The 27,024-nt window shown below is 42.3% G+C and overlaps 1 protein-coding gene across 1 annotated transcript in view; it reads right to left on the reverse strand.

Moving 5' to 3' along the window:
* Positions 1–1,635: 1,635 nt before the first annotated feature.
* LOC102160165 (uncharacterized) overlaps positions 1,636–27,024 on the reverse strand; it is a 73,082-nt gene continuing 47,693 nt past the window's right edge. Inside the window, exon 4 of the mRNA XM_085004525.1 lies at positions 1,636–1,899. Coding sequence (XP_084860651.1) covers positions 1,748–1,899 — 152 coding nt within the window. The 3' untranslated portion in view covers positions 1,636–1,747. The remainder of the gene's footprint in view (positions 1,900–27,024) is intronic.

Here is a 27,024-nt window from a genome sequence, read left to right on the forward strand (position 1 = left end):
TTTGTAGTAGATCTAAACCCAAACTCCCAGTCCATCCCACTCACTCCCCCGCCCACTTAGCAAACACAAGTCTGTTCTCTATGTCCATGAGATTGTTTCTTTTATACAGATAGGTTCATTTGTGCCATATATTAGATTCCACATACAAGTGATATCATATGGTATTTGTCTTTTTCTGACTTAGTTCACTTAGTATGAGATCACTAGCCTGCTGGACTAATTGTTCTCCCTGGTAACACCTCCACCCTGAGAGTGGTCACTTTTGTCCATCAGTTTCCATGGGATGAAGAGAACTCCAACAGCTTGGGCATGTCCCCTCATGATCAGGCGGTCAGTAAATCATTTGCCTTGGTGCCTTTCACAATTGCCCAGTCTACCGGCAGGATAGATGTTTGCATTAGGGTCATGCTCCTTTTTATTATCAGAAATGAATTACCTCATGCAGCCAGCAAATATCCAAAAGCATTTTACCTTTCCACTAAGTGTAAGACTTTTTTTGCCTTTTGCTTTTTTAGGGCTGCACCCGTGGCATATGAAATTTCCCAGGCTAGGAGTCAAATCAGAGCTACAGCTGCTGGCCTATACCACAGCCACGCCAGATCCTTAACCCACTGAGCGAGGCCAAGGATCCAACTCACATCCTCATGGATCCTAGTCAGGTTCGTTAACCACTGAGCCATGCAGGGAACTCCCAAGTGAAGACTTTTTTCAACCACTTTCCAACAAAAGCAAAATAACCACATTCTGAGATTGCTTGATATCAATATTGCAGGTTTATTTTTCTGGATTTATTGTTGATCTTCATTTGCTAATAATATCATATTTTAATAATATCACAATTTCCATAGCAAATGTGGCACTGTAGCAAGGAACAGTTGGAACTGTGGTATACCATTAGGGCAACATTAAACATAAACTCCAAACTTTCAATGTTTCTTCTGAGCCCAGAGTGATAGGCTTCCTGTAGGGCATGGTGAAACATTCATAGAGGAGTAAAATTCCATTTTTGTTTCCATTAGACCCTGGAATGCTGGTAAAACAGCACTTTCTTTTTTTTTTTTTTTTTTTTTATTTTCCCACTGTACAGCAAGGGGGTCAGGTTATCCTTACATGTATACATTACAATTACATTTTTTCCCCCACCCTTTCTTCTGTTGCAGTATGAGTATCTAGACAAAGTTATCAATGCTATTCAGCAGGATCTCCTTGTAAATCTATTCTAAGTTGTGTCTGATAAGCCCAAGCTCCCGATCCCTCCCACTCCCTCCCACTCCCTCCCCCTCCCATCAGGCAACCACAAGTCTCTTCTCCAAGTCCATGATTTTCTTTTCTAAGGAGATGTTCATTTGTGCTGGATATTAGATTCCAGTTATAAGTGATATCGTATGGTATTTGTCTTTGTCTTTCTGGCTCATTTCACTCAGTATGAGATTCTCTAGTTCCATCCATGTTGCTGCAAATGGCATTATGTCATTCCTTTTTATGGCTGAGTAGTATTCCATTGTGTATATATACCACATCTTCCGAATCCAATCATCTGTCGATGGACATTTGGATTGTTTCCATGTCTTGGCTATTGTGAATAGTGCTGCAATGAACATGCGGGTGCACGTGTGTCAGCACTTTCTGTTAATAAATATACACCATACCAGCAGCCATGTTCACCATAAGAAGGACTATCATCCTTTGCTCTCTGAGTGGTGGCATATTCCAGTGACTTTGAAAGCTCATGTTTCATTTTTAACTTTCAAACAAAATTCATCACATAGTGATTGAATGCTGACCACATACAAGGGATGGTCCTCTGACTTTCTCTTTTTTGCCATCCATAGCCTTGGACCAGGACACTTGGATATCCCTCCTGTATGCTCCTCAGGGGTGAGGCCTGAATCTTCGTCCCTGCAGTAATACCCAGCATACATTAGGCACTCAGTAAATGCTTATAAGTGAACAAATACGTCTAGCAGCCACTGAGGCAATGAGAGGGCGGAGAGCTTTCCTGGAATAGGAGACCCATTCATTGAGCCTAAAAGGCTGCAGCATTTAGTCCAGTGAGGGAAAATGGAGGAAGGACAAGCCAGATAGAAGCAACAGGAAGGTGGCAGGGATGGGAGAAACAGGAGCTGTGGACTCTGAGGGTCTCAGAGCACTACGTCTGTGCGAGGCTGAGGACAGAAATGGGGCACAGAGGGAGGCACCAGGCAGGTCCTGGAGCACCGGAGTGTGGGGTTGGGTCTGGGCCTCCTGGGGAGGTTGAAGGGTAAGAAGCAGAGACAGGTCTTGGTTGCGCTTCTGATCTAGAACGTAATTCAGGTTTCAGTAATAAAGATGGGTATCTGGGGGAACACCTAGGGAGGAGACCACTTAAGAGTCATGGTCATCCTGGCCCTCCTGAACATCCCCACAGGAACACTGTGCAAGTGGCCTTGGACTGTTCCCATCCCAAGGCCCCCTGAGATGCTCTGTGAAAGAGAGAAGCTCAGGGCCCCCCTCTCAGGGCACCTCATGTCCTGGGTGTTGTGTTTCAAGGGTCGCTTTGTTCCAGGGTAGGGAGGGGTCTTCCTCACCCCTCCACTATGCCCCTTCCCCTCCCATCCTCCCGTTAGTGGGCACAGGCAGGGGGGGTGGCAAGGTAGAGAAATAAGACGAAATGCTGCCCTTTCTTTCCCAGTCTCAGAATTTCTCCCTTTCTTTCTCCCTTACTTTCTTTCTTTCTTCCTTTCTTGTTTGCTTTTTAGGGCCACTTATGTGGCTTGTGGAAATTCCCAGGCTAGGGATTGAGTTGGAGCTATGGGTGCCAGCCTATACCACAGCCACACCCACACCAGATTCCAGCCGTGTCTGCAACCTACACCACAACTCATGGCAACACCGGATCCTTAGCATACTGAGTAAGGCTGGGGCTTGAACCCACATCCTCATGCATACTAGTCAGGTTAACTACTGAGCCACAACAGGAACTCCCCAGTCTCAGCATTTCTGAGGACAACCCTTCCTCAGCGGATACTTCCCAAGTCAGCACTGAGAAAATGAATCTGAAATGGAAACATTTGCCCACGGAGAGCTTTCCTGTGGAGGGAAGAGGAAGCCATGTCCCTCCCTGAAGATGACCATTAGACACAGATCCAAAACCACAGGCGTTCAGGTTCACAGACTCTCCCAGACCACAGCACACCATGAACCCACTTGAGCACCAGGCATCCTTTCCAAGGTGCTTTCAAAAACATTGCAGGTTTTGGAAGCAAAAAGCCCAAACTTTGGGCTGTTTTTTAAACCTCAGACACTGCTTACCTAATGGGGGCCTTTCCAGGCTAATCTTTGAAAAGAGAAAAAAGGTTTTGCAGAAATATTCAAGAAATCAAAATGACTCAGACTAGATGAGAAAATTGTCAGCAAGGACTCACGACTCCTTTGAATCCAGAGAAAAAGAAAGTTGCTTTTCTTTATGGCAAAGGGAGTCTAATTGGTTTGCCAGCTCCATCAAAAAGCCAGACAAGGCAACATGCTTGCTTTGGAGCAGATGGATTTAATTTGAACAGAGAGAAACCTTACTGGTAGGAAAAGTTGTCAGGAACTGCAGTGAATTCTGCAAATTCACTAAAATCGCCAACTATATGACTGCTCTGTGCCAAGAGAATTTACTCACAAGTGGAACTAAGAGTCCCACCCAAGTGGAACTTACACTCTAGCTCTGTGAGGTCCAAAGGGGACCAAATCAATGAGGCTCAGAGCGACAGAGCTACCAGGCATCTGAGCTCAGTGTGGGACAGTCACGTGAGGGTGCAGTGGATACAGCCAGGCACAGAGAGACAAAAGACAAGGGCTCACCACCAGGAGAACCAGCTTGTGAACAAAGCATTTGGGTGGCCTGAGAAGCAGGGAGCAAGTGTGAGCCTGGAAAGGAGGTTTTGAGTTTCAACCAGGGCAGAACAGGAAACAGGTACTGCATCCTGGAAAGAAAAGAATTCATGGCGAGATAGGAGATGACCTGACCTGGACCTGATGAGATAAGGACGCACAGAGAATGGTAGGGCCTAGGGCAAGAGACCAATGAGGCCACTTGAGAGATGACACAGGTGAGAAATGAAGTGACCCTGAATGAATGGCTAAGAGGACAGGGTTTGGTTGCTATTTGGATGGAATCTGTGAGAAGCAGGGGCCTTGAGGAGAGTGGCCGGACCTTGTGACCAGCAGGTGGATGGTGCCCTGAGCATGCATGTGGGAAGGAAGGTGGAAGAGAATACATGTGCTGGGTGGAGTTCACCATCAGCCCCACCCCAACATGAGTCTGCACCAGGAGAGGCAACTCAGAGGAAACCACTTGCTGGGTCAGTGCTGTGCATGACCCCAGGTCTGGAGGCTCAAGGTATGGGAGGACCTCAGACATGGGTAAATGAGATGCCTTCCCTGGGCTCAGGAGGGAGCTGTGCAAGCCTCATCTGGTAGACTATGGGTAAATGAGTGAGTGCAATGCATCTTGCTCACTGCCAGCACAATCTTGAGGAACAGCCTCATTACTTTTCAGAACCCTCTAGAAATATGATTTCCAAACCCCTCACTTCCAGTGTGACTCAGAATTGGGCTCTAACTTTCCCTAGATGTCTAATAATTGATTCAAACCCAGGTCCTCTAAGAACTTGAGAGGGGTCTGGAGGTAGGGAGAGCCCCGTCACATCCGTGGTAATCCATCCTGCAAGTGATTGGATTAAGTCCTCCTGACACCAAGCTCTCCAAACAGATCCCTGGATTTGGGGGCACAGTGGGTAAAAGGGAAGCATGGCCTCCTAAGTTCTCCAGCCCTGGCCCTCCATCCTGAAGGTGGCAATGCACAGCCAGGGGTCCTTGCTCTATGGTCCCTTCGGAGAAGCAGGGGCACTCTCCTCCTCACCAAGTGGCCCTGGTAGCCTGGCCACAGCTGACTTCACAACTGCTCATGCATCTGATGAGAGGTGGTCTCCACTGGGGTCTCCAAGCCTGGCCAAGAGGCAGCCACATTTACACACTCCCAGGATGGGATTTACAACACTGCAGTTTTGTTTCCTTACTTCTTGATGTTGGTGATATGACAGTCCCAGGTAGGTCAGCAGTTTTATTATCCATAATCAGAAAACCTCTTTTTCTTCATGGGTCCTTCTTAGGGACCTGTGGGGTATCACCACTCCCTGTTCATACACACCCACTCAACACAAGACAGCCCAAGGCATAATTCCCCTCCAGATGCTCAATGTATTTGCACAGTAACTGGGACATGTGCCCTCCTGAAAATACCGTGGAATTTCAGTAATAGTAGATACCAAAACATTAGATAGAGAATGAAACAAGGCACACCGGAGCCCTTTCAGTCCTGCACAGAAGGGTGACAGGGTCACAGGTGTTGGTAGACAAGCATAGGGGTTGACCATCTCCTCTATAAAGGGGCTGATAGTAAACATGTCAGACTTCCATGGACCAGACCTCCATTGCACTCTGCCATTAGAGCAACCCCCGTCAACACAGAAGCCACTGGGTGTGGCTGTGTTTCTGATAAAACTTCATCAACAGAAGCAGGCAGTGGCCCACCTGCAGCCTGCAGCAGCAGCTGGCCAGGCAATAGTTTGACATGGTACATAGACAAGAGTAGGGGAAAAATGGAACAAAACCTCAGAACAGCCAAGTTTAAAGGATAAGCAGTATAGAGGCCAGGTTACAGTGGGTTAGAGAGTCATGGTTATATGTGTATGTATGTATAATTCACAAATGTGTGTATGTGTCTCTCTGTGTGTTTGTATTACACACCTACACTTGAGGATTCTAGGCTCCTGACAATTTAGAAGATTGGATATACTGAAAAAGCACCCTCTTGGAAAAGCCCTTATGGATAAAACATTGCATCTCTGGCCTGGCTTGGGAGAGAGGGGAATTCTCAGAAGAACTCAGAAGCAGAGTGAAAGGAGGAGCCCTGTATGTTTACAACAGACCATGAAGAACACTGAACTTTTCCTTTTCCAGCTTCCCCGGGCTCCAAGGAAAAGCCCTGAAGCCTTGTGCCAGGGAGGTGGGAACTCCATAGGAATGGCATGCTCATCAGCATAGGTGTTCCAAAGCTGGAAGGATGCACATGACTCATTTATGCTCACAGAACAACTGGCGGAGAACTCAGCACAAGAGCGGCAGTGGAAGGATGTGTGTGGAAAGGGGTCAGGAGACCACAGGCCACAGCATCTCTGTCCTCCTACAGCTGCATCTCATGGGAGAGCTTTGTCTGTAACAAGCACTGGTGTGTCTGTGTGTGTATGTGTATATGCATGCATGTGCTTGTGGTGCTCGGTGCAATAGGGCAGGTTGGTGAAGCACTTTGGTACCTTGATGCTAGCAAACCTGTTCAGAGTGGGCCTCTCTTACAGACACATTCTAGCTCCATGACCCGTCTTAACCACTAAAACCCAATCCCACTTCCAAGCCTCCACTAAAACCAGGAACAGATCCTAAATCCAAATATTGTTACTAATCAACACTGACAGGCCACTTGCTGCCTTCTGCTTGGAAACGACTCACCACTCCATGACTCCAGATCACTGTTTATCCTTAGTGAACAGATGTGGGAGCTTGGGCTAAGGGTCAGCAGCTTGGGAGATAAGCATGTGTCAATACAGGCCAACAGAAGTGACCCCATGCTACGCACCACATCCAGCCAAGACCCCACAGTGTCACAACAGCCTCTGTGGTCCAAGAAACCTCAAGAGATAATGTGACCATAAGTAGCGATGCCCCAAGTAATAGGTAGGAGCAGGTACACATCCTCAATGGAAAAGTTCAGCTTTAACCAGGACCTCAAAGAACTCAACAGATCAAGTTCCAGACAAAGTGGACAGTTCTCAGACAAGCTGCATGAGCAGGAAATCTCCAGGGCAGGAACCGAGATGTGGATTAGTTTTAGTATATCCAGACCAGTTTGAGGAGTTGAATAACCTAAGACCCTGGTATTCTGTGAACAAATGGCCCTTGACCCTTATCCAAGGACATTCGAGTGAGGGAGTTTCTGTGAAACCAAACTGAACCTTCATGTTACAGCGCTAAGACATAATAAAACATTGGGATGCTGGATCTTAACACAGTTATGATAACACCAGAATCATCAGACAGAACCTTGAAAACATCTCTTTTGTTGTCAGATCAGTTGACAGAAGTCTCCTACAGAAAAAAATTATCCTAAAATATTCACCGAAGGATTGATGGGAATCTGGAATGATGTAATAAGGAAACATCCTGATGACGCTTTCCAAAAGAAGACTCTTCATAGTTTAAAGAAGTCAGAAAACAAGGAAGTGACAAGTGAGGTAAGAAGAAAGAAAGGGAGGAGGGAAGAGAGTAGATAAAATGCCATCCTAGTGTTTTGAGAGTCACTAAAAAGTAGCAAGATCAATTCTGGGCTTCAAGCAAAAAAGGAATACTGTTCACTGAGGTCCTTAAGAACTCACAGATGCCCAGGTATCACAGAGAAGGCAGAGAAGTCTGGTGTCACCTCCACTTCTGCTCCATAGGCAAGGAGCTTACCTTGGGAGATTCCATCAGCCTGCCGTCCTCTGTGTAGAGACACGCAAAAATGAAAACTCCAAAAAAGCCAGCCTAGACCTCCCCATATCTGGGTGTTTATTTTTTGTGTGCACTCGTTCTCAGTGGCCACCAACCTCTCTTGTCTGCTCTTTCAAAGAGCCAGCACTCAGTATAAAAGGCTATGAGCTGTGCCCAAGTCTTCAACTCAAGATATGCATGCATATTTGATCAAGATCTCTGTAAATTCCACTCACCAACAGATTGAATATTTTCCTTTGCTTTGAAAATACAGTTCACCTCTGTCTGTATTTGTGTTTCTACAAGCAGCAAAGCCTTCATTTATTGTTTTCAATCACCCTTTTATATTCAACCTCTCTCATTTTAAATTCCTCCTTGAAAAAATAATGTCTCCTCAACAGATACAGGCCTTTACAAAAAAAAAAGATTACAACATAGTTCTTTGTATCTGTGTCCTTTATGTGAGATACCTTCAAGAGCATCACTCAGCCAAACAAAGCCCCATCTTTGTCATTTATCTTTGACTATTGTCTTGACTACACATTTGCCTGCAAATGGCAGACTTTAAAATTTTTCTTTTAAGTATTTAAGTACCATTTTTAAAAACACACCAGTGTGTAATAATACAGGAGTTGTTTTCACTTTTTTTTTTTTTTTTGTCTTTTTGCTATTTCTTGGGCCGCTCCCGCAGCATATGGAGGTTCCCAGGCTAGGGGTCAAATCGGAGCTGTAGCCCCCGGCCTACGCCAGAGCCACAGCAACGCGGGATCCGAGCCGCGTCTGCAACCTACACCACAGCTCACGGCAATGCCAGATCGTTAACCCACTGAGCAAGGGCAGGGACCGAACCTGCAACCTCATGGTTCCTAGTCGGATTTGTTAACCACCATGCCATGACGGGAACTCCCAAGGAGTTGTTTTCACTTTAAATCTATCGCGTTAAGACAAAAAATATAATTGCCTTTCTCCCCTTCTTTTTTGTTCTTCCTCTGGAAAACATTGTTACTAGATTGTCCAGAGGGACAATAAGAACTATGTGGGAATCTTGTTAAAATGCATATTCTGATTCAGTAGATCTGAGGTAGAGCTAAGATTGTGCATTCCAGTCCCCAGAAGAAGCTGATGCTGCTGATCCAAGGACCACATTTGGAGAAGCAAAGGAAAAGACAGACAGATGACCAAAAATAAAAAAAATGAAAAAATTCTCAACATAACTAATAATTACAGAAATGCAAATCAAAACTACAATGACTGTATCACCTTGCACCAGTTAGAATGGCCATCATCAAAAAGCCTGGAAACAATAAATTTTGGAGAGAGTGTGGAGAAAAGGGAACACCCCTACACTGTTGGTGGGAATATAAATTGGTACAACCACTATGGAAAACAGTATGGATATTCCTTAAAAAACTAAATAGAGAGCAACCATATGATCCTGCAATCCCACTCCTAAGCATATATCCAACAAAACAAAACAAAACAAAACAAAAACATAATGTCCACTGTAGCACAGTTTACAATAACCAAGACATGGAAGCAACTTAAATGTCCAGCAACAGATGAATGAAAAAAGAAGAGGTGGTACATATATACAATGGAATATTACTTAACCATAAAAAAGATGAAATAATGCCACTTGCAGCAACATGGATGGACCTAGAGTTATCACACTAAGTGAAGTAGGTCAGAAAGAGAAAGACAAACATAATATGATATCACTTATATGTGGAATCTGATAAAAATGATATAAAAAACTTTACAACACAGAAACATAGTCACGGATTTCAAAAGCAATCTTACAGTTACCATAAGGGAAACTGTTGGGGGGGAGGGAGGAATTGGGAGGATAGGAAAAACATACAAACTATGGTATAAAATAGATAATTAACGAGGACCTATTATATAGCACAGGGAAATCTACTCAATGGTTTGTAATAACCTATATGGGAAAAAAAAGAATGGATAGATATGTATCCAATTCACACCGCTGTACACCTAAAACTAGCACCACATTGTTAAATCAACATACTCCAATAAAATTGTTTTAAAAAGGAGATGACCAGGGCAGTGGTTCTCATCTTGGTCCCACATGTGAATCCCCTGAGAAGAACTCAAAGCAGAGTTGCCTGAGTCCCACCCCACAGGTGCCAATGGAATTGGCCTGGAGGGTGGCCTGGCATCAAAAATATGTGAAAGCACCTGGGCAATTAATGCCAAGGTGCAGCTCAGGTAGTTAACAGTGGTCTAAGGCCTGATTTAGCTGGCAGGTATCCCTCATCCTCACCAGAGGGCAGAGTCTGTGGTTCTAATATCTCTTCCTCCACAAAGATTTTAGATCTGGATCATAATGGAAATGCAACTTGTTATCAATATCACCCATGTGCTTAAAATTAAATGTGCCCCCTACAGGGTGAATGATCAGGCTCCCTTTCCCATTTACCCTGAGAACCAGCATGTTTGGATCAGTGGTTCCTATGGACACCAAGTGGTCCAACATGAGAGGTCTTGGAGTCCTGTATCTTTGATCTTATTTAAGCATCACATACAAAAACTCTGGAAGGAGCAATTAGTCTTCTGCATTCTCCAGATAGGAAGACCAAAGACAAGGTCAGTTAATTATTTTGTAATCAGGGACTCATCTAAGGCTGTGTTTCCCAAGAATAAGTAATAGTCTATCTCCACCCATAGAACAATTGAAGCATGCTGAGAGCTTTGGTAATTACTTAAGGTAAGGAATGTAGGTTTCTGAGGACTTTAGAGTCAGCTTGTAGTTCTCAAAGAGCCCCAGGCTATAGCCCCTCTGCGATTGAAGATGCCCCTGGTCCTCACACTTGCAGAGACCCCACTGGTGAAGACAGATACTGTGTGACTATCAGGGTTCCAATATATGTTGAAAGACAAATACAGTAAAAGAAGTGCATCACTTCACTCTGGTCAGAATGACCATCGTCAAAAAGTTTACAAAAATAAATGCTAGGGAGGGTGTGGGGAAAAAGGAACCTTCTTACACTGTTGGTGAGAATGTAAACTGGTACAACAACAATGGAAAACAGTATGGAGTTTCCTTAAAAAAAACTAAAAATAGAGATACCATATGATCCTGCAATCACACTCCTGGGCATCTAACTGGAGAAAAACTTAATTTGAAAAGATATATGCACCCCACTGTTCACTGTAGCACTATTTACTATAACCAAGATATGGAAGCAACCAAATGTCCAACAACAGAGGAATGGATAAGGACATACAAACACACACACACATACACAATGGAGTATTACTTAGCCATTAAAAAGAATGAAATAGTCTGTATCTTTGCAATGGATTAGCAATGAGATCCTGCTGTGTAGCTCTGGGAACTATGTCTAGTCACTTATGACAGAGCATGATAATGTGTGAAAATAGAATGTGTACATGTATGTGTAACTGGGTCACCATGCTGTACAGTAGAAAAAAAAATTGTATTGGGGAAATAACTATTAAAAATAATAATAATGAAATGAAAAAAAATTTAATTTTAAAAATTTTTTAAAAAGAATGAAATAATCCCATTTATAACAACATGAATGGATCTAGAAATTATCATACTAAGTAAGCCAGACAAAGGCAAATATCATATGCTATCACTTATATGTGCAATCTAAAAAGGTGAGAGAGATGAACATATTTACAAAACAGAAATAGACCCATAGATGCAGAAAATGAACTTACAGTTACCAAAGGGGAAAGGGGAGAGGGATAAATTAGGAGTTTGGGATTAACATATACCTACTGTTATATGTATAAAAGATAGATAACCAACAAGGATCCACTGTATAGCACAAGGAACACTACTCAATGTTCTATAATAACCTATGTGGGAAAATAATCTGAAAAAGTGTATATGTGTGTGTGTGTATATATGTGTGTGTGTGTATATATATATATATATGAAAAGCTGAATCATAGTGCTGTACAACTGAAACTAACATGGCATTGTAAATCAATTATACCTCGATAAAATAATTTTTTTTAAAAAAGAAAGGCATTGTGAAAAGTAGATTTGGCTGAGGACACAAGTAGAAAAGGGATGCAAGATTCAGAGCATTCCTTAGGCAAATTTAAAAAGCACAGGGAACTGTATCTAATCTCTTGGGTAAAACCTGATGGAAAATGAAAAAAAAAAATGGGTGTACATGGGTGGCTGGGTCACTTTGCACAGAGGAAATTGAAGGAACATTGTAAATCTACTATACTTTAAAATTTGTTTAATTAAAAAATAAAATAAGTCTCTAGGCATCTGGAATTGGTGACAGCAATACACTGTCACTGATTCACTTTTGGAAACCCATCTCAAGTCTACAGTTATAACTCATCAGTTGACTACCTATTGGCAACAGGACTCTAGGTTCTGGTGTAATATAGTGGAACTTTTGTATGAAAGGTCATCATTTTTTCCACTTACTTTTAGCTCTTCCCTACAGCCTCTAGAGAATAATTCGCAAATGCCATTGAATAATGAGATAACCTTGAGGACACCAAATGAGCACTCCACTGGGCAGATTCTGATGGGTCAAACAGGATCTGATGGTTACATTCATGGCAAAGTTCCTACTGTACACATCCCTACTCTGCCATAATGATATGCTGGTAAAAAAAAAAAAAAAAACAGGGCAAAAGAATTTTTTCAACAGGGAGTCCAAAACCAGGGCCAAGTGTAACCCATCAGCAGCAGCATGTGAGTGCAGGTGAAGATCATAAGGTCGATATGACAATTAGCTTGCATTCAGATTTCAGCAAATCTATTCCATGTATTTCTGAGCCTCCCAAGGGGGGTTGTGGTAGGTGTTCAAAAGTCCCAAAGGGCACTGCTGCTGTCCTGCCAGCTCCCACTGCTCTTTGACATTAAGCTCCTAAGTACTAGTGGTCTGTGATCTGGCCCAAAGGGCACAAAGTTAATCGCACCTTAATGGGGTCCCCAAGAAGGGATGCTTGTCCCCTACTGTGTTCCAGTATCTCAGACTTTGTATCTAGATCCCAGGTATCCAAGGGTCTCTCTGAAAAAAACCAAATGTGAGTCCCAGCCACCATGTCTATTTACACTGTCTATTCCCCTCCCACATTGTCTAAGCCTCTTCCTACAGTCCTTTCTTAATGGTGAGTTTCCTTTCAGGAGGATCCAAGCATATAAATGTCAGTAGAGCTCCCTCATCAGTCCTGCCCAAATCTTCTGGACACAAGCAGTGGACACAACTGAGACCAAGATAAAGATCATAAAAGCACGAAAGTGTCTGGCCAAAGACCCAAGGAGAAATATGCAATTTTTTACTAACAGCCCCTTTTCAAAGCCAACAAGCACATGTTAAGCTGACAAATGGCAGGCTGTTTGCTGTATCTGATATTTGAAATGCAGCCCAAATTTCCAGAACAATAGGAGTCTACCATGTGGTCTAGTTAGAGATGTTACTGGGATCAGAAAAAAACTTGCCAAATGGGAAAACCCAAATCAAATTATTATTCAAGTAAACAAATTGAAAATGAAGGCATTCCCAGATGCTTTTGACAAGGGGTGAATGGGCTCCTAAATCAAACATTTCATAAATAAGTTAGCAAAATGCATTTTGTAACAGTAACATTAATGACACACACCACATTGCCAAGGTTCTTAATCAAATATTTTCAATCTAGGTGCTTATATAGTGAAAGGGTCAGTTCTTCCAGACAGCTCATAACACAAAGCAAGTCTCTCCAATGACGTTTCTGCCATCACCAAATGTTTTTCTTCTGATCTGTCTCTGGGCCTGACATTTTTGTAAATGAAACTGGATTGCATTATCCATGATGGCTTAAATCCAATTATCCAAATAACTAACCAGCCAGCTCCATGACTAAATTATCCACCTGCTGCTTGAACTTTTGGGATTTGACAGCATGCTGGTTTCATTTCAACTCTGAAAAGTAAAAGGAGACCTGGATTTCCCTTGGCAAAGAAACTAGGAATTATCTTTCCTTCTAGTATTACTTTAGGAATCATAGTCAGATAAAACAATACGCATGTGTTTGGACGCATGGGCTGAATGCACCCACTCCTCTCCACCCAGTGTTATTCCTCTGATCTGCTTTTATGCACGTTTATTACGGTTTCCAATTTTATACAATCTCCAACACCAGAAAAGACATCTTTATTTTTGTGCTTATTTCTAGGTCAGAAGGAAGTCACATTTTTATTTATGAAAATACTGCCCTATTGCCTTTCCACAACAGATACTGTAGGTTTACATTTCACCTAATGGTATGTAAAAGTACATGCTTCAGAGTTCCCATAATGGTGCAGTGGGTTAAGAATCTGACTGCAGCAGCTCAGGTAGCTGCAGAGGTGTGGGTTCGATCCCCAGCCCAGCACAGGGAGTTGTGGCATGAGTTGCAGTTGTGGCTCAGGTTCAGTCCCTGGTCTGGAAACTTCCTCATGCCACAGGTGCAGCCATAAAATTAAAGTTTAAAAAAAGCCCATGCTTCCTTCACACTCATTAACACATATTTTACGTCTTTTTAATTTTTGCCATATGACGGGTTGAAACAACAGGGCATTACTTGTCCTTGAATTTCTATTGTTACTTGAGATTGTACATTTTTTCAGGTTTATTGGCCCCTTTTATACATGGTTTTCAAACCCGATATAGGGAGTAATAACAGTTTTTTAAGGTGTAAACAAAAAAAGAGAGTTATAAGATTAAAAACTGCCAAAACGTGTTGGTAGAAAAATTTTAACTAATAATGAACACATGAGAGTCAAATTTCCAGATAATACTGAATGAAAGGCAAAAGACATCAGAGCAATGTAATGCCAAGGTTATAACAGAATGAAAGAGTAGAAATAGAGACAGTGGTCTTAGATTGGGAGGCAATTCTGAAAAGAAGAGGGTTTGGAGTTCCCATCGTGGTTCAGTGGAAAGGAATCTGACTAGCAACCATGAGGATGCAGGTTGGATCCCTGGTCTTGTTCAGTGGGCTAAGGATCTGGTGTGGCTGTGGCTGTGGCTGTGGCTGTGCATGGGCTATTGGCTACAGCTCTGATTCAACCCTAGCCTGGGAACCTCCATAGGCCACAGGCGCAGGCCTAAAAAGACCAAAAAAATAAAGAAATAATAATAACAATAATAAATAAATAAGAGCGCTTAAAGATAAGGAGAGAATTGCATTTATCATATTTGTTTTCTATTGCTGCCATAACAAAGTAGCACAAACTTACTGGGTTAAAGCCGCACAACTGAATTGTCTCACAGCTCCATGGGTCAGAAGTCTGGCAGGGCACTCACCATGGCTAAAATCCAGATGTCAGCAGCTCCATTTATTTCTGAAATCTCTAGTCTCTAGGGAAGAATCTGTTTTCAGTCCCTTTGGGGTGTCAGCAGCATTCAGTTCCTTGAAGTTGCAGGACCGAGGTGCCTGTTTTCTTGGTGGGTATAAACCAAGGGCTGATCCCGCTTCTTGAGATTCCCTATTCCTCGGCTCCCAGAAGCTGCCTACGTCATCAAGGTTCACATGATGAGGCTGAGCCCACTTAGGTAATCTAGGCTAATTTCTCTATTTAAAGCCAGCTGATGGGCTGTATGAATTCCATCTTACAGCCTGAATTCATTGTTGCCAAGTGACATAACACACTGGCAGGTTCTACCTATTAGATATCTTTATGGTCGGGGTGGGGAAAAGCATTGTTCCGCCTACCACAGTGAGCCTAATGGAATATTCATGGAAGCCCCAAAGAATGATACACCCCATGTTTTCTGGCTTTTGTTTTTAACTACTGAATGAAAAACAAAATAAAAAACTTTGACCTTCCTTAAAGCTAATTTGAGGAAGCCCTGGATACAGACATCTGCCAGTTGAAGACTGTATCTTTTTCCTTTGTTCTTTCTCTAGATCCCCTCCCTTAACTTCCAGGCCCTGGGCTTTCCCTGTGACCTTCCAGCATGCCAGAGCCAATTCCAACTTCAAGAGAAAGTGGGAGGAGTTCCCGTTGTGTCTCGGCGGGTTAAGACATAGAGTCTATGAGGATATGGGTTCAATCCCTGGCCTCGCACAATGGATTAAGGACCACGGGCCACAGCATAGGTCGCGGATGCAGCTCAGATCTGGTGTTACTGTGGATGTGGTATAGACGCCCAGCCCAAGCTGTTCCCTGCAGGTATGGCTCTAAAAAAGAGAAAGACATAACCCCTCCCTCAATCCACAGCATCCTTCCCCACCTGGGTACCCCAGCAGCCTTGCTTCCACTGCTGGGTCTCCATATATCTCCTGTGAAAGTTGCTTCTCCTGGTTCTTGGGAGCAGGTGGATGACATAAAAAGATCTTTTTATGTCCTCTTCTCTCTCCTTTGGTGGGGAAAACATTCAGGCAAATTGACACCTGGTAGGAGTTCCCTTTGTGGCTCAATGGTTAACAGACCTGACCTGGAACCACGAGGATGCAGGTTCAATCCCTGGCCTTGCTCAGTGGGTTAAGGATCTGGCATTGCCATGAACTGTGGTGTAGTTTGCAGGTGCAGCTCAGATCCCATGTTGTGTAGCTGTGGCATAGGCTGGCAGCAGCAGTTCCAATTTGACCCCTAGCCTGGGAACTTCCACATGCTGTGGGTGTGGTCCTATAAAGCAAAAAAGAAAAAAATTGACCCCTGGTAGACCAAAGTTCACAAGAAACATACAGAGAGGTAAGATTCTCTTATGGGGAAATACATACACACTTCTATATATGCATGTGTGTACAAATTTGTGTGTGCATAAACATACATAAGAGACAGATACACACACACACAATGAAACCACAAATAATCCACTATTCTCCCAAGGAATCCAAAAACTATTTTTATTACATTGTTCTAAAGGGTCTTTGTAGGCTACATTAAGACAATAAGTCATTTCATTGGCCAGATTGCAATACTTAGACCTGAGACTAAGTGTTTTTCTTAAGCTCATCAAGACAACATAGCCATCCACCCTTGTCCAGGGCAGTCCTGACCAGAAATTGACCACTATTATACTTTATTCAAAGAACTTATATGCTCAGAAGACAACCTATTCATCACTGAAGCTGAGGTCTTCAGGTGAATGTGTGGGGTGTGTAGGCTCCTGCCAAGATGCAGAATGAGGAGATGCAGGACTTCTGTGGCCTCCACTGAGAGCCAGTGCCAGTGGGAAACCCCCAAGGCAAGCCTTGTTAGCCTCCCTAGAAAGCATCTATGGGTCTACTTTGGAATCTGCATATTGGGAAGTAAGCCAAAAAGAACCTACATTCCATGGCTGTAGAGGCCAGTTGTATGTAGGGAACTTGCCCCCAGGAGCTGCCCAGTCTAAGGCAGGCCCTGCTAGAATAACCTGATGGAGGTCCCAGTGGATCTCTAGTGGGGGCCTCAAATGGAATCATCAAAAATTCATGACCTTAGAAGTGTCTCACATAGGAAGTAAAGTTGTCCTATCATAAGATCATTAGACTAGAAGACCCAGAACACTTTGGCCTAGGCTCACCCGTTCATAGCCCATCCTAGAACCCACAAGCTTTCATAACCATCTGTCTCACCCTCCTCTAAAGGATGTGACTTGGGAAGAACCCAACACTTGCCTGCAAACATGTGAATGTTGCTATAGGACAAAATGACAAAGGACCAAGATGATATCCCAACTCCAACTGGTGTGATCCCAGGTGAGTCACTTTCACCTCCCTGACCTTGAGGTTCCTCATCTGTGAAAATACATGTAATGAAGGGTTCCCTGGTGGCTCAGTGGGTTAATGGTCTGGCATTGTCACTGCTGTGGCTCAGGTCACTGCAATGGAATGGGTTCAATTCCTGGCCCAGAAACTTCTGCATGGGGTGGGTGTGGCCCAAAAAGTAGATATAATGAATATGTATGGAGGATTTCTGTGAAAATTGAAAAAGGCAATCATGGAGAAACCCAGAGCATTATGCATGTAAATTTTTCTAGCATTTCCTTGTGGGTCTGAGGACCCAATTCTCTTCCCTCTCTACTCTTTGGACCCATTCCCCAGGATCATCTTGGAAGAAACCAAAACTACTGGAGTTTCTGAGTTGGTAGTCCTAAATCTTGATCTTGGAACAAACCCATCGCATGCTTGAGACCCAGAATAAAATATTGTCAGTGTCCCACAACTGCCTCCTGGCTTTGTCATAAAACTCACAGCCTGGTCCACAGAGCAGAGGCAGGAAAGATCAAAGCCCCAAGTCCCAGGCCTGAACACAATGAAAAACAAGCCATCTTGAGAGGATCAGCCTGCTTGATTGTGGATGCTTCAAGCATGTTAAACAGGAACTGAACAGCAACAATGGAAACAAGACTCGGGGCAATGAGAGTGCAGCCATTAAATTTTCATGATTTCAGAGCTCAGGACATGCATGTTCATCACTATGGCACTTTTTATGTCAGTGAATTTATAACGAACATAGCTGTTGAAAATCAGTGCTATTCATGGCAATAGCTTAATGCACAATGCTGGCATTTTAGAAATTGACATCAAAACCATTTCACTATCAAAACGAATGAAACCTTTAATAAGTAAAGAAACCTAAATGCCCTGACACCATTTTTCAATAGGCTAAAAAGAGGGTCCTTTTTAGCTAGTGCTTTCAGCTAGTGCTCTTGTACCACAGTGCCATGGTGAGGCCAGTTGGGCCATTTATTTTCAGAAAGGCACTTGTTAAAGTTTAGTTATTTATTTAATTCACAAGTAGTGAAGTCTAGCTAGTTTGTAGCTCATATCCCTTTGTCCAGAGTCATTTTTTTTTTTTTGTCTTTTTGCTATTTCTTGGGCCGCTCCCGCGGCATATGGAGGTTCCCAGGCTAGGGGTTGAATCAGAGCTGTAGCCATCAGCCTATGCCAGAGCCACAGCAACGCGGGATCTGAGCCGCATCTGCAACCTACACCACAGCTCACGGCAACGCCGGATCGTCAACTCACTGAGCAAGGGCAGGGACCGAACCCGCAACCTCATGGTTCCTAGTTGGATTCGTTAACCACTGCGCCACGACGGGAACTCCTCAGAGTCATTTTTGTAATATTTCATTCTATATCCCACAATCTCTCTCTCTTTATCTCATACACACACACACACACACACACACACACACACTGATGAAGAGCCACTCTTCAAGGGGGCAACTTGAGTTTTCATTTCCTTTTTTTCTTTCTTTTTTTCTCCCCCTTTTATGGCCGCACCTGTGGCATATGGAAGTTCCCAGATTAGGGGTCAAATCGGAGCTACAGCTGCCAGCCTATACCACAGCCACTACAATGCAGGATCTGAGCCACATCTGTGAACTATGCCATAGCTCATGGCAACACCAGATCCTTAACCCACTGAGTGAGGCCAGGGATTAAGTCTGCATCCTCACGGACACTATGTCAGGTTCTTAACACTCTGAGCCACAACCGGAACTACCCAATTTGAGTTATTGATTTTTCATTGCCTCTTTTCTATCCCAGGAGCATCACTCTGACTTGCCAACTTTTGGCTCCACAGTTTGAGGACCCTCTTTTCAGGTTGGGTTCCCTTGGCAGACTCTGAGATGAGGTTTGAGTGTAAATGGTTTATTGGGGGAGTGAGACAGATGGAGGCAGCCAGTGGAGGATGCTTTGATGAGCAGGTTACCACTGTGTACAACTGGGGGCTCAGTTCCAATGCTGACCTCTGGTTGACCATGTAGAACACATCTCACAGAATCCCAGGGGTGAGGGAGTTGAGGCATTTATCCACCCATTGCTGTTTGTCATTGGTTCAGAGCTGCTCTAGGTAAATTCCTCTGCCCTCGTCTGCCCCCACACAGACCAAGCATACTCCTGCAGCCAGCAAAAGCCCTTGAGTGTTTTCAGGTACCAGCAGTGAGAAGCCATGAGCATGGCACACAGGAGTGGTGAGCAGTAAGTGACTGTGAGCAAGGAACTGACCATATCTGCTTCACGCTCTATATAAACCTCCATAATTCCAGACTCTCCTGAGTGGCCTTTCTACCACCTGTCTTCTCCCTCCTAATAGGCCACTTGGAAATGGATCTTGGAAGCTCTCCCTGGAGGACCCTACCTATGACCTGCCTTTGCACACAGTCCTAGACCAATGCCGGCAAATAAAAGAGAGGCAGAGGTGGACAGGTGCCTGGTGGGAGGCAGCATATGCCATGGTTAGGAGTACGGATTCTTACCAAGGTCAAGATGGCAGAAGAGTAAGACATCGCACTCACCTTCTCCCACAAACACATCAAAAAAACACATCTACATGTAAAACAATTCACACAGAACATCTACTGAACACTAGCAGAAGAACTTAAACCTCCAAAATGGGAATAAACTCTTGACATAACTAGGTAGAACAAAAGAAAAAAAGAGAGAGATAAAAAAAGAATCAAGATGGGATTAGCATTCCTGAGAAGGATCTGGGAAAGAGAAAAGGAACCCACATCCTGGGAAGCCACCTAACTGACAGGGAGATCAGCCAAGATGGAGGGACCTCAAAGTTGCTGAGAAAAGCACAGCAGCTGGACTGTGGAGGGCAAAGTAGAGTGAGAGCCTCACAAATCATCTGCACCACTTCCCTGGATGGCACAGCCTGAGACACTTGGGTGGGGGCCGGGGGCTGAAACTCAGGCTCCAGAGTTCAGTTCCAGGGAGAGGACTAGATTTGGCTATGTAGGAACAGCCTGAGGGGCTAAGGAGCAGTGTGCCACAGGCAGAGAAGCAGTGTGCTATGGTCTGGGGAGTGGAATGCCATGGCAGAGGGAACCTGGAAGGAGGTCTGGGTCCACAAGAGACACAAGGGGCATTGCTGGAGAGGGTGAGAGGAGGAGGGGTGGACCGCCATAGGAGTTTCCCTGCACACACACAGGCTCTCAGAGGGTGGGGTGCCTCTGGCATAGGCTATGGATGGTGAGAAGCCACTAGCTCAGGCTTGGGTGCCCAGGCATCTCTTGTGTGGGCTAAGGGCAGCAGGGGCCTAACTGCAACATGGTACCTCTTGCATGAGCTACAGGTGGCAGGGACAGATCACCATGGTTGTCTCAGAGGCCAGAAGGAGGCATGGCCTGCCACCACTGTGGACCTGTGAGTGGGCTCCACCATCAGCCCCAGTCACCTTAGGGGTTCGAAAAAAAAAAAAAAGTCACTACAACAAAGCACCAGCCATTGTTGTTCTCACTCCACTGAGAACACACCTACCCTGCTGTGGCACTGCCAAACACTCTGGGCAGCAGCAAGATACTTGATCACTGTCCCTTCCCAAGACCCTGCAACTAGGAGCAGGTAATGCAGCACGTCCTGCATGGGCTAAGCGGGACAGGGTGCTTCTTGCATTGTCTACAAGTGGCAGGGGCAAACCACCACTGTTATCACTGACTCCAGAGGTGGGCATGGCCCAATACCACTAGGGGTCCCTGAACAAGTACCACTTGTGGCCCCAGTCACCTCAGAGGAGGGCATTGTGATCAAACACTACCTTTTGTTGCTCTCACTCCCCTGGGAACTTACACACCCTGCTGATGCCACTGCCAAATGATCTGGGCACCTTGTAAATGTGCATAAGGCTTACTACCACTTCCCCAGGGCCCTGCATCTAGGAGTAGCCTGCACTACCTTCCTGCAGGTCCTTGACGCTGTTAAGAGCCCAGCAACCAGGCACTGAATGCTAGCCCTACCCATTGCTTCCTTCTCCCTGGAAACATATTTAGCACCCTGGGGATAACAGCCTGCTCACACTGAAGAAACAGACAGCAAATATCCAAACTTCCAAGCCAAAAATAAATAGTAACCCCCCAACAAAATACAATGGGCTGCTCTTGCATAGAAATAGACCTCCAAAACTACTTGAACCCACAGAAAAAGAAAAACGTAAGCAAGATGAAGAAGAAACCATTCCCAGTTAAAGAAACAGGAGAATTCACCTGAAGCAGCAAACAATGAAACAGACCTCTGCAGTCTGACAGACACTGAGTTCAAAAGGGAGATAATGAAAATACTGAAGGAATTAAGACTGAATATTAAGAAATTAAGAGCAGATATGAACAATAATGCCGATTACTTTAGAAAGGAACTAGAAAATAAAAGGAGGAACATGGAAAAATTATAAAATACATTTGCAGAGATGCAAACTGAGCTAAAGTCACTAAAGAGCATAATGAATAAGGCAGAGGAAAGATAGAATAATGGAAATCACCCAATCAGGACAGCAGACAGAAAACCAAATAAAAAAAACATGAAAGCAATATAAGAGATCTATGGGATAATATAGTGGGCCAATCTATGCATAATAGGAATTCCAGAAGGAGAAGAAAAAGAAAAGGGGATTGAAAAAATATATATGAAGAAATTATGTCTGAAAACTTTCCAAATCTAAAGCACAGTGATATCAAGATACAGGAAGCACAGAGGGCCCCAAACAAGTTGAACCCAAATAGGCCACACCAAGACATATTATAATAAAAATGCCAAAAGTTAAAGGCAGCAAGAGAAAACAAAGCATTAATTATAAGGGAACCCCCATAAGGCTATGAGCTGATTTCTCTACAGAAACACTACAGACCAGAAGAGAATGGCAAGATATATTCAAAGTTCTGAAAGGAAAAAAATTTGCAGCCTAGAATACTCTATCCAGCAAGAATATCATTTAAAATAGAAGGGGAAATAAATAATTTCTCCAACAAACAAATGCTAAAAGAATACAGCAATACTAAACCCATTTGAAAAGAAATACTGAAAGGGCTTCTCTAAACAAAAAAAGAAATAAGAAGAAATAGGAATGAGGAATCCACTGTTGGAAAGCAATCACTTAAATAAGCCATCATGCAGATCTAAGAGTGGAAAAAAAATTAAAAACCTACTGAAATAGTGATGACAAACACAAAGAACAGCAAAAGGACAAATATAAAGATGTTTAAAAAGGAATTCAAAATCATAGAATGTGGGGAAGGAAAGTAAGAAAATATAGACACTTCTTTAAAATAATGTGTTTGAGCCTATATGACTATAAGGCTAAAGCAAGAAGATACAAGAAGGGGTTAACATACTTAAAAAACAGGGCAACCACAAATCAAAACCAAACATTACATTCACAAAAACTAAAAAGAAAAGTACACAAGCATAAAATAAATGGAAATCATCCAACCAAAAAAAAGAAAGGAAGAAAGGAGAAACATAGAATCAAATGGAAAAAAAGTTTTAAAATGGCAATAAATACATATTTATCAATAATTACCTTAAATGTCAATAGACTGAATGCTCCAATAAAAAGACACAGAGTGGCAGATTGGACGAAAAAGCAAAAACCAACAATCTGCTGTCTACAAGAGACCCACCTTAGGGCAAAGGACACATATAGATTGGAAGTGAGGGGATGGGAGAATATATTTCATGCCAATGGACAAGGCAAGAAAGCAGGAGTTGCAATATTCATATCAGACAAAATAGACTTTAAAATGAAGGCCATAAAAAAGACAAAGAAGGGCACTATTTAATGGTAAAAGGATCCATTCAAGAAGAGGATATTACAATCATCAATATATATACCCCTAATATAGGAGCACCCAGAAACATACAACAAATACTAACAGACATAAAAGAAGAAATTGATGGGAATACAATAAGAGTAGGAGATTTTAACACCTCATTCACATCAATGGACAGATCCTCTAGACAGAAAATTGATAAGGCCAGAGAGATCCTAAATGACACAATAGAAACGTTAGACTTAAATGACATTTTAAGAACATTACATCCAAAAAAAATCAGAATATATATTTTTCTCAAGTGCACATGGAACATTGTCAAGGATCAATCACATACTGGGTCACAAAGCTAACCTGAACAAATTTGAGAGTATAGAAATTATTTCAAGTATCTTCTCTGACCACAGTGGCATGAAACTAGAAATCAACCACAGGAAAATAAGTGAGAAAAAAACTGCCTACATGGAGACTAAACAACATGCTATTAAAAAAACCAATGGGTCAATGAAGAAATCAAGAAGGAAATTAAAAAATACCTTTTAGGGATGCCACAAAAGCAGTGCTTAGAGGGAAATTCATAGCATTACAGGCCATCCTCAAAAAAGAAGAAAAATCTCAAATCAACAACTTAATCCAACACCTAAATGAATTAGACAAAGAAGAACAAATAAAACCTAAAGTCAGCAGAAGGAAGAAAATCATAAAGATCAGTGAGGAAATCAATAAAATAGAGATTCAAAAAACAATAGGAAAAAAATCAATAAAACTAAGAGCTGGTCCTTTGAAAAGTAAACAAAATTGACAAACCTCTGGCTAGACTCACCAAAAAGAGGAGAGAAAAAACCCAAATAAACAAGATAAGAAATAAAAAAGGAGAAATCACAATGGAGACTGCAGAAATACAAAAAGCAATAAGAGAATACTATGAACAATTATATGCCAACAAATTTGACAACCTAGAAGAAATGAACAACTTTCTAGAGACTTTCAGCCTGCCAAAACTGAATCAAGAAGAAATAGATCAACTGAACAGACTGAGCACTAGAAATGAAATTGAGTGTGTAATAAAAACACTCCCTGCAAATAAAAGTCCAAGACAAGATGGCTTCACAGGTGAACTGTACCAAACATACAGAGGAATTTATACCAAACCTCCTTAATCATTTCCAAAAGGTTGAAAAAGAAAGAACACTCCCAAAGACATTCTATAATGCCACCATCACCCTAATACCAAAACCAGACAAAGATACTACCAGAAAAGAAAACTATAGGCTAATATCTTTGATTAATATAGAAGCAAAAATGCTCAATAAAATTTTAGCCAACCAAATCCAACAGCATATGAAAAAGATCATATACCACGACCAAGTGGGATTTATCCCAGGTACATAAGATTGGTTCAACATATGCAAATCAATCAACCTCATATACCACACTAACAAAAGAAAAGTCAAAAACCACATGATCATCTCAATAGATGCAGAGAAAGCATTTGACAAAGTCCAACATCTATTCATGATAAAAACTCTTACAAAGTGGGTATAGAGGGAACATACCTTAACATAATAAAAGCCACTTACAACAAACTCACAGCAGGATATAATAGTCAATGGAGAAAAGCTGAAATCCTTCCCACTAAAATCTGGAACAAGATAAGGTTGCCCATTCTCACCGTTATTCAACATAGTACTGGAAGTCCTAGCCTCAGCAATCAGACAAACAAAAGAAATAAAAGATATCCAAATTGGAAGAGAAGAAATTGTCACTGTATGCAGATAACATGATACTATATATAGAAAAACCTAAGGACTCAACCTAAAAAAAACTCAAACTGATCAACAAATTCAGCAAAGTAGCAGGTGAAGTTTAACATTCAGAAATCAGTCACATTTCTGTATACTAACAATGAAATATTAGAAAAGGAATACAAAAATACAATACCTTTCAAAATTGCACCCCCAAAAGTCAAATACCTGGGAATAAATCTGACCAAGGAGGTGAAAGACTTATATGCTAAGAACTATAAAACATTAGTCAAGGAAATTAAAGATGATATAAAAAATGGAAAGATATTCCATGCTCCTGGGTTGGAAAAATGAATATTGTAAAAATGGCCATACTACCCAAAGCAATCTACAGATTCAATGCAATCACTATCAAATTACCCATGATTGTTGGTTCTAGTCCTTTTTCACAGAACTAGAACAAACAATCCAAAAATTTATATGGAACCATAAAAGACCCAGGGTTGCGAAAGCAATTCTGAGGAACAAAAACCATGCAGGAGGCATAACTCTCCCAGACTTCAGGCAAAATTACAAAACCACAGTCATCAAAACAGGGTGGTAATGGTACCAAAAGAGACATACAAACCAATGGAACAGAATACAGAACCCAAAAATAAACCCAGACCCCTACAATCAATTAATCTTCAACAAAGGAGGCAAGAACATAAAATGGGATAAAGATGGTCTTTTCAGCAAGTGTTGCTGGGAAAACTGGACAGCCACATGTAAATCAATGAAACAGGAACATACCCTCACACCATGCACAAAAATAAACTCAAAAGGGCTGAAAGACTTAAATGTAAGACAAGACACCATAAAACTCCTAGAAGAAAACATAGGCAAAATATTCTCTGATATCAACCTTACAAATGTTTTCTCAGATCAGTCTCCCAAAGCAACAGAAATATGGGCAAAAATAAACCAATGGGACCTAATCAAACTGACAAACTTTTGCACAGCAAAGGAAACCAAACAGAAAACAAAAAGACAACTTACATAATGGGAGAAAATAGTTTCAAACAATGTACTTGACATGGGCTTAATCTCTAAAATATACAAGCAATTTACACAACTCAACAGGAAAAAAACCAACAACCCAATTGAAAAATGGGCAAAAGACCTGAATAGATGTTTCTCCAAAGATATACAGATGGCCAACAAGCACATGAAAAACTCAACATCACTGATTACTAGAGAAGTACAAATCAAAATTACCATGAGGTACCTACCACCTCACACCAGTCAGAATGGCCATCATTAATAAGTCCACAAATAACAAATTCTGGAGAGGATGTGGAGAAAAGGGAACCTTCCTGTATTGTTGGTGGGAATGTAAGTTGATACAACCACTATGGAAAACAGTATGGAGATACCTTAGAAAACTATACATAGAACTACCATATGACCCAGCAACCTCACTCTTGGGCATATATCCAGACAAAACTTTCCTCGAAAAAGACACATGCACTTCTATGTTCACTGCAACACTATTCATAATATCCAAGATGCCAAGACATGGAAACAACCTAAGTGTCCATCGATAGATGATTGGATATAAGAAGATGAAGTAAATGTACACAAAGGAATACTACTCAGCCATAAAAAAAGAACAAAATAATGCCATTTGCAGCAACATGGATGCAACTAGAGACTCTCATACTAAGTCAGAAAGAGAAAGACAAATACCATATGATACCACTTATATCTGGAATCTAACATATTGCGCAAATGAATCTTTCCACAGAAAAGAAAATCACGGACATGGAGAACAGACTTGTGGTTGCCGGGGGGGGGAGGGAGTGGGATGGACTGGGAATTTGGGGGTAATAGATGCAAACTACTGCCTTTGGAATGGATGGGCAATGAGATATAGTACTGGGAACTATATCTAGTCACTTATAACGGATCATGATAATATGAGCAAAAGGAATGTATATGTGTGACTGGGTCACCTTGCTGTATAGTAGAAAACTGACAGAACATTGTAAACTAGGTATAATGGAAAGAAATAAAAATCATTAAATTAAAAAAGAGTATGGGTGCTAAAAAAGAAAAAAAAAAAAAAAAGGTTTCCCTTTGTGACTCAGTGGGTTAAGAACCTGACTAGTACCCGTGAGGATACGGATTCGATCCCTGGCCTCACTCAGTGGTTAAGGATCAGGTATTGCCACAAGCTGTTTGAACCCTAGCCCGGGAACTTCCATATGCCA

Source organism: Sus scrofa, chromosome 17, assembly GCF_054392235.1.
Source record: "Sus scrofa isolate SSC_HxYL_T2T_F1_AM1 chromosome 17, Sscrofa_HxYL_maternal_Yorkshire_Landrace_v2.0, whole genome shotgun sequence".
Classification (NCBI taxonomy): Eukaryota; Metazoa; Chordata; class Mammalia; order Artiodactyla; family Suidae; genus Sus; species Sus scrofa.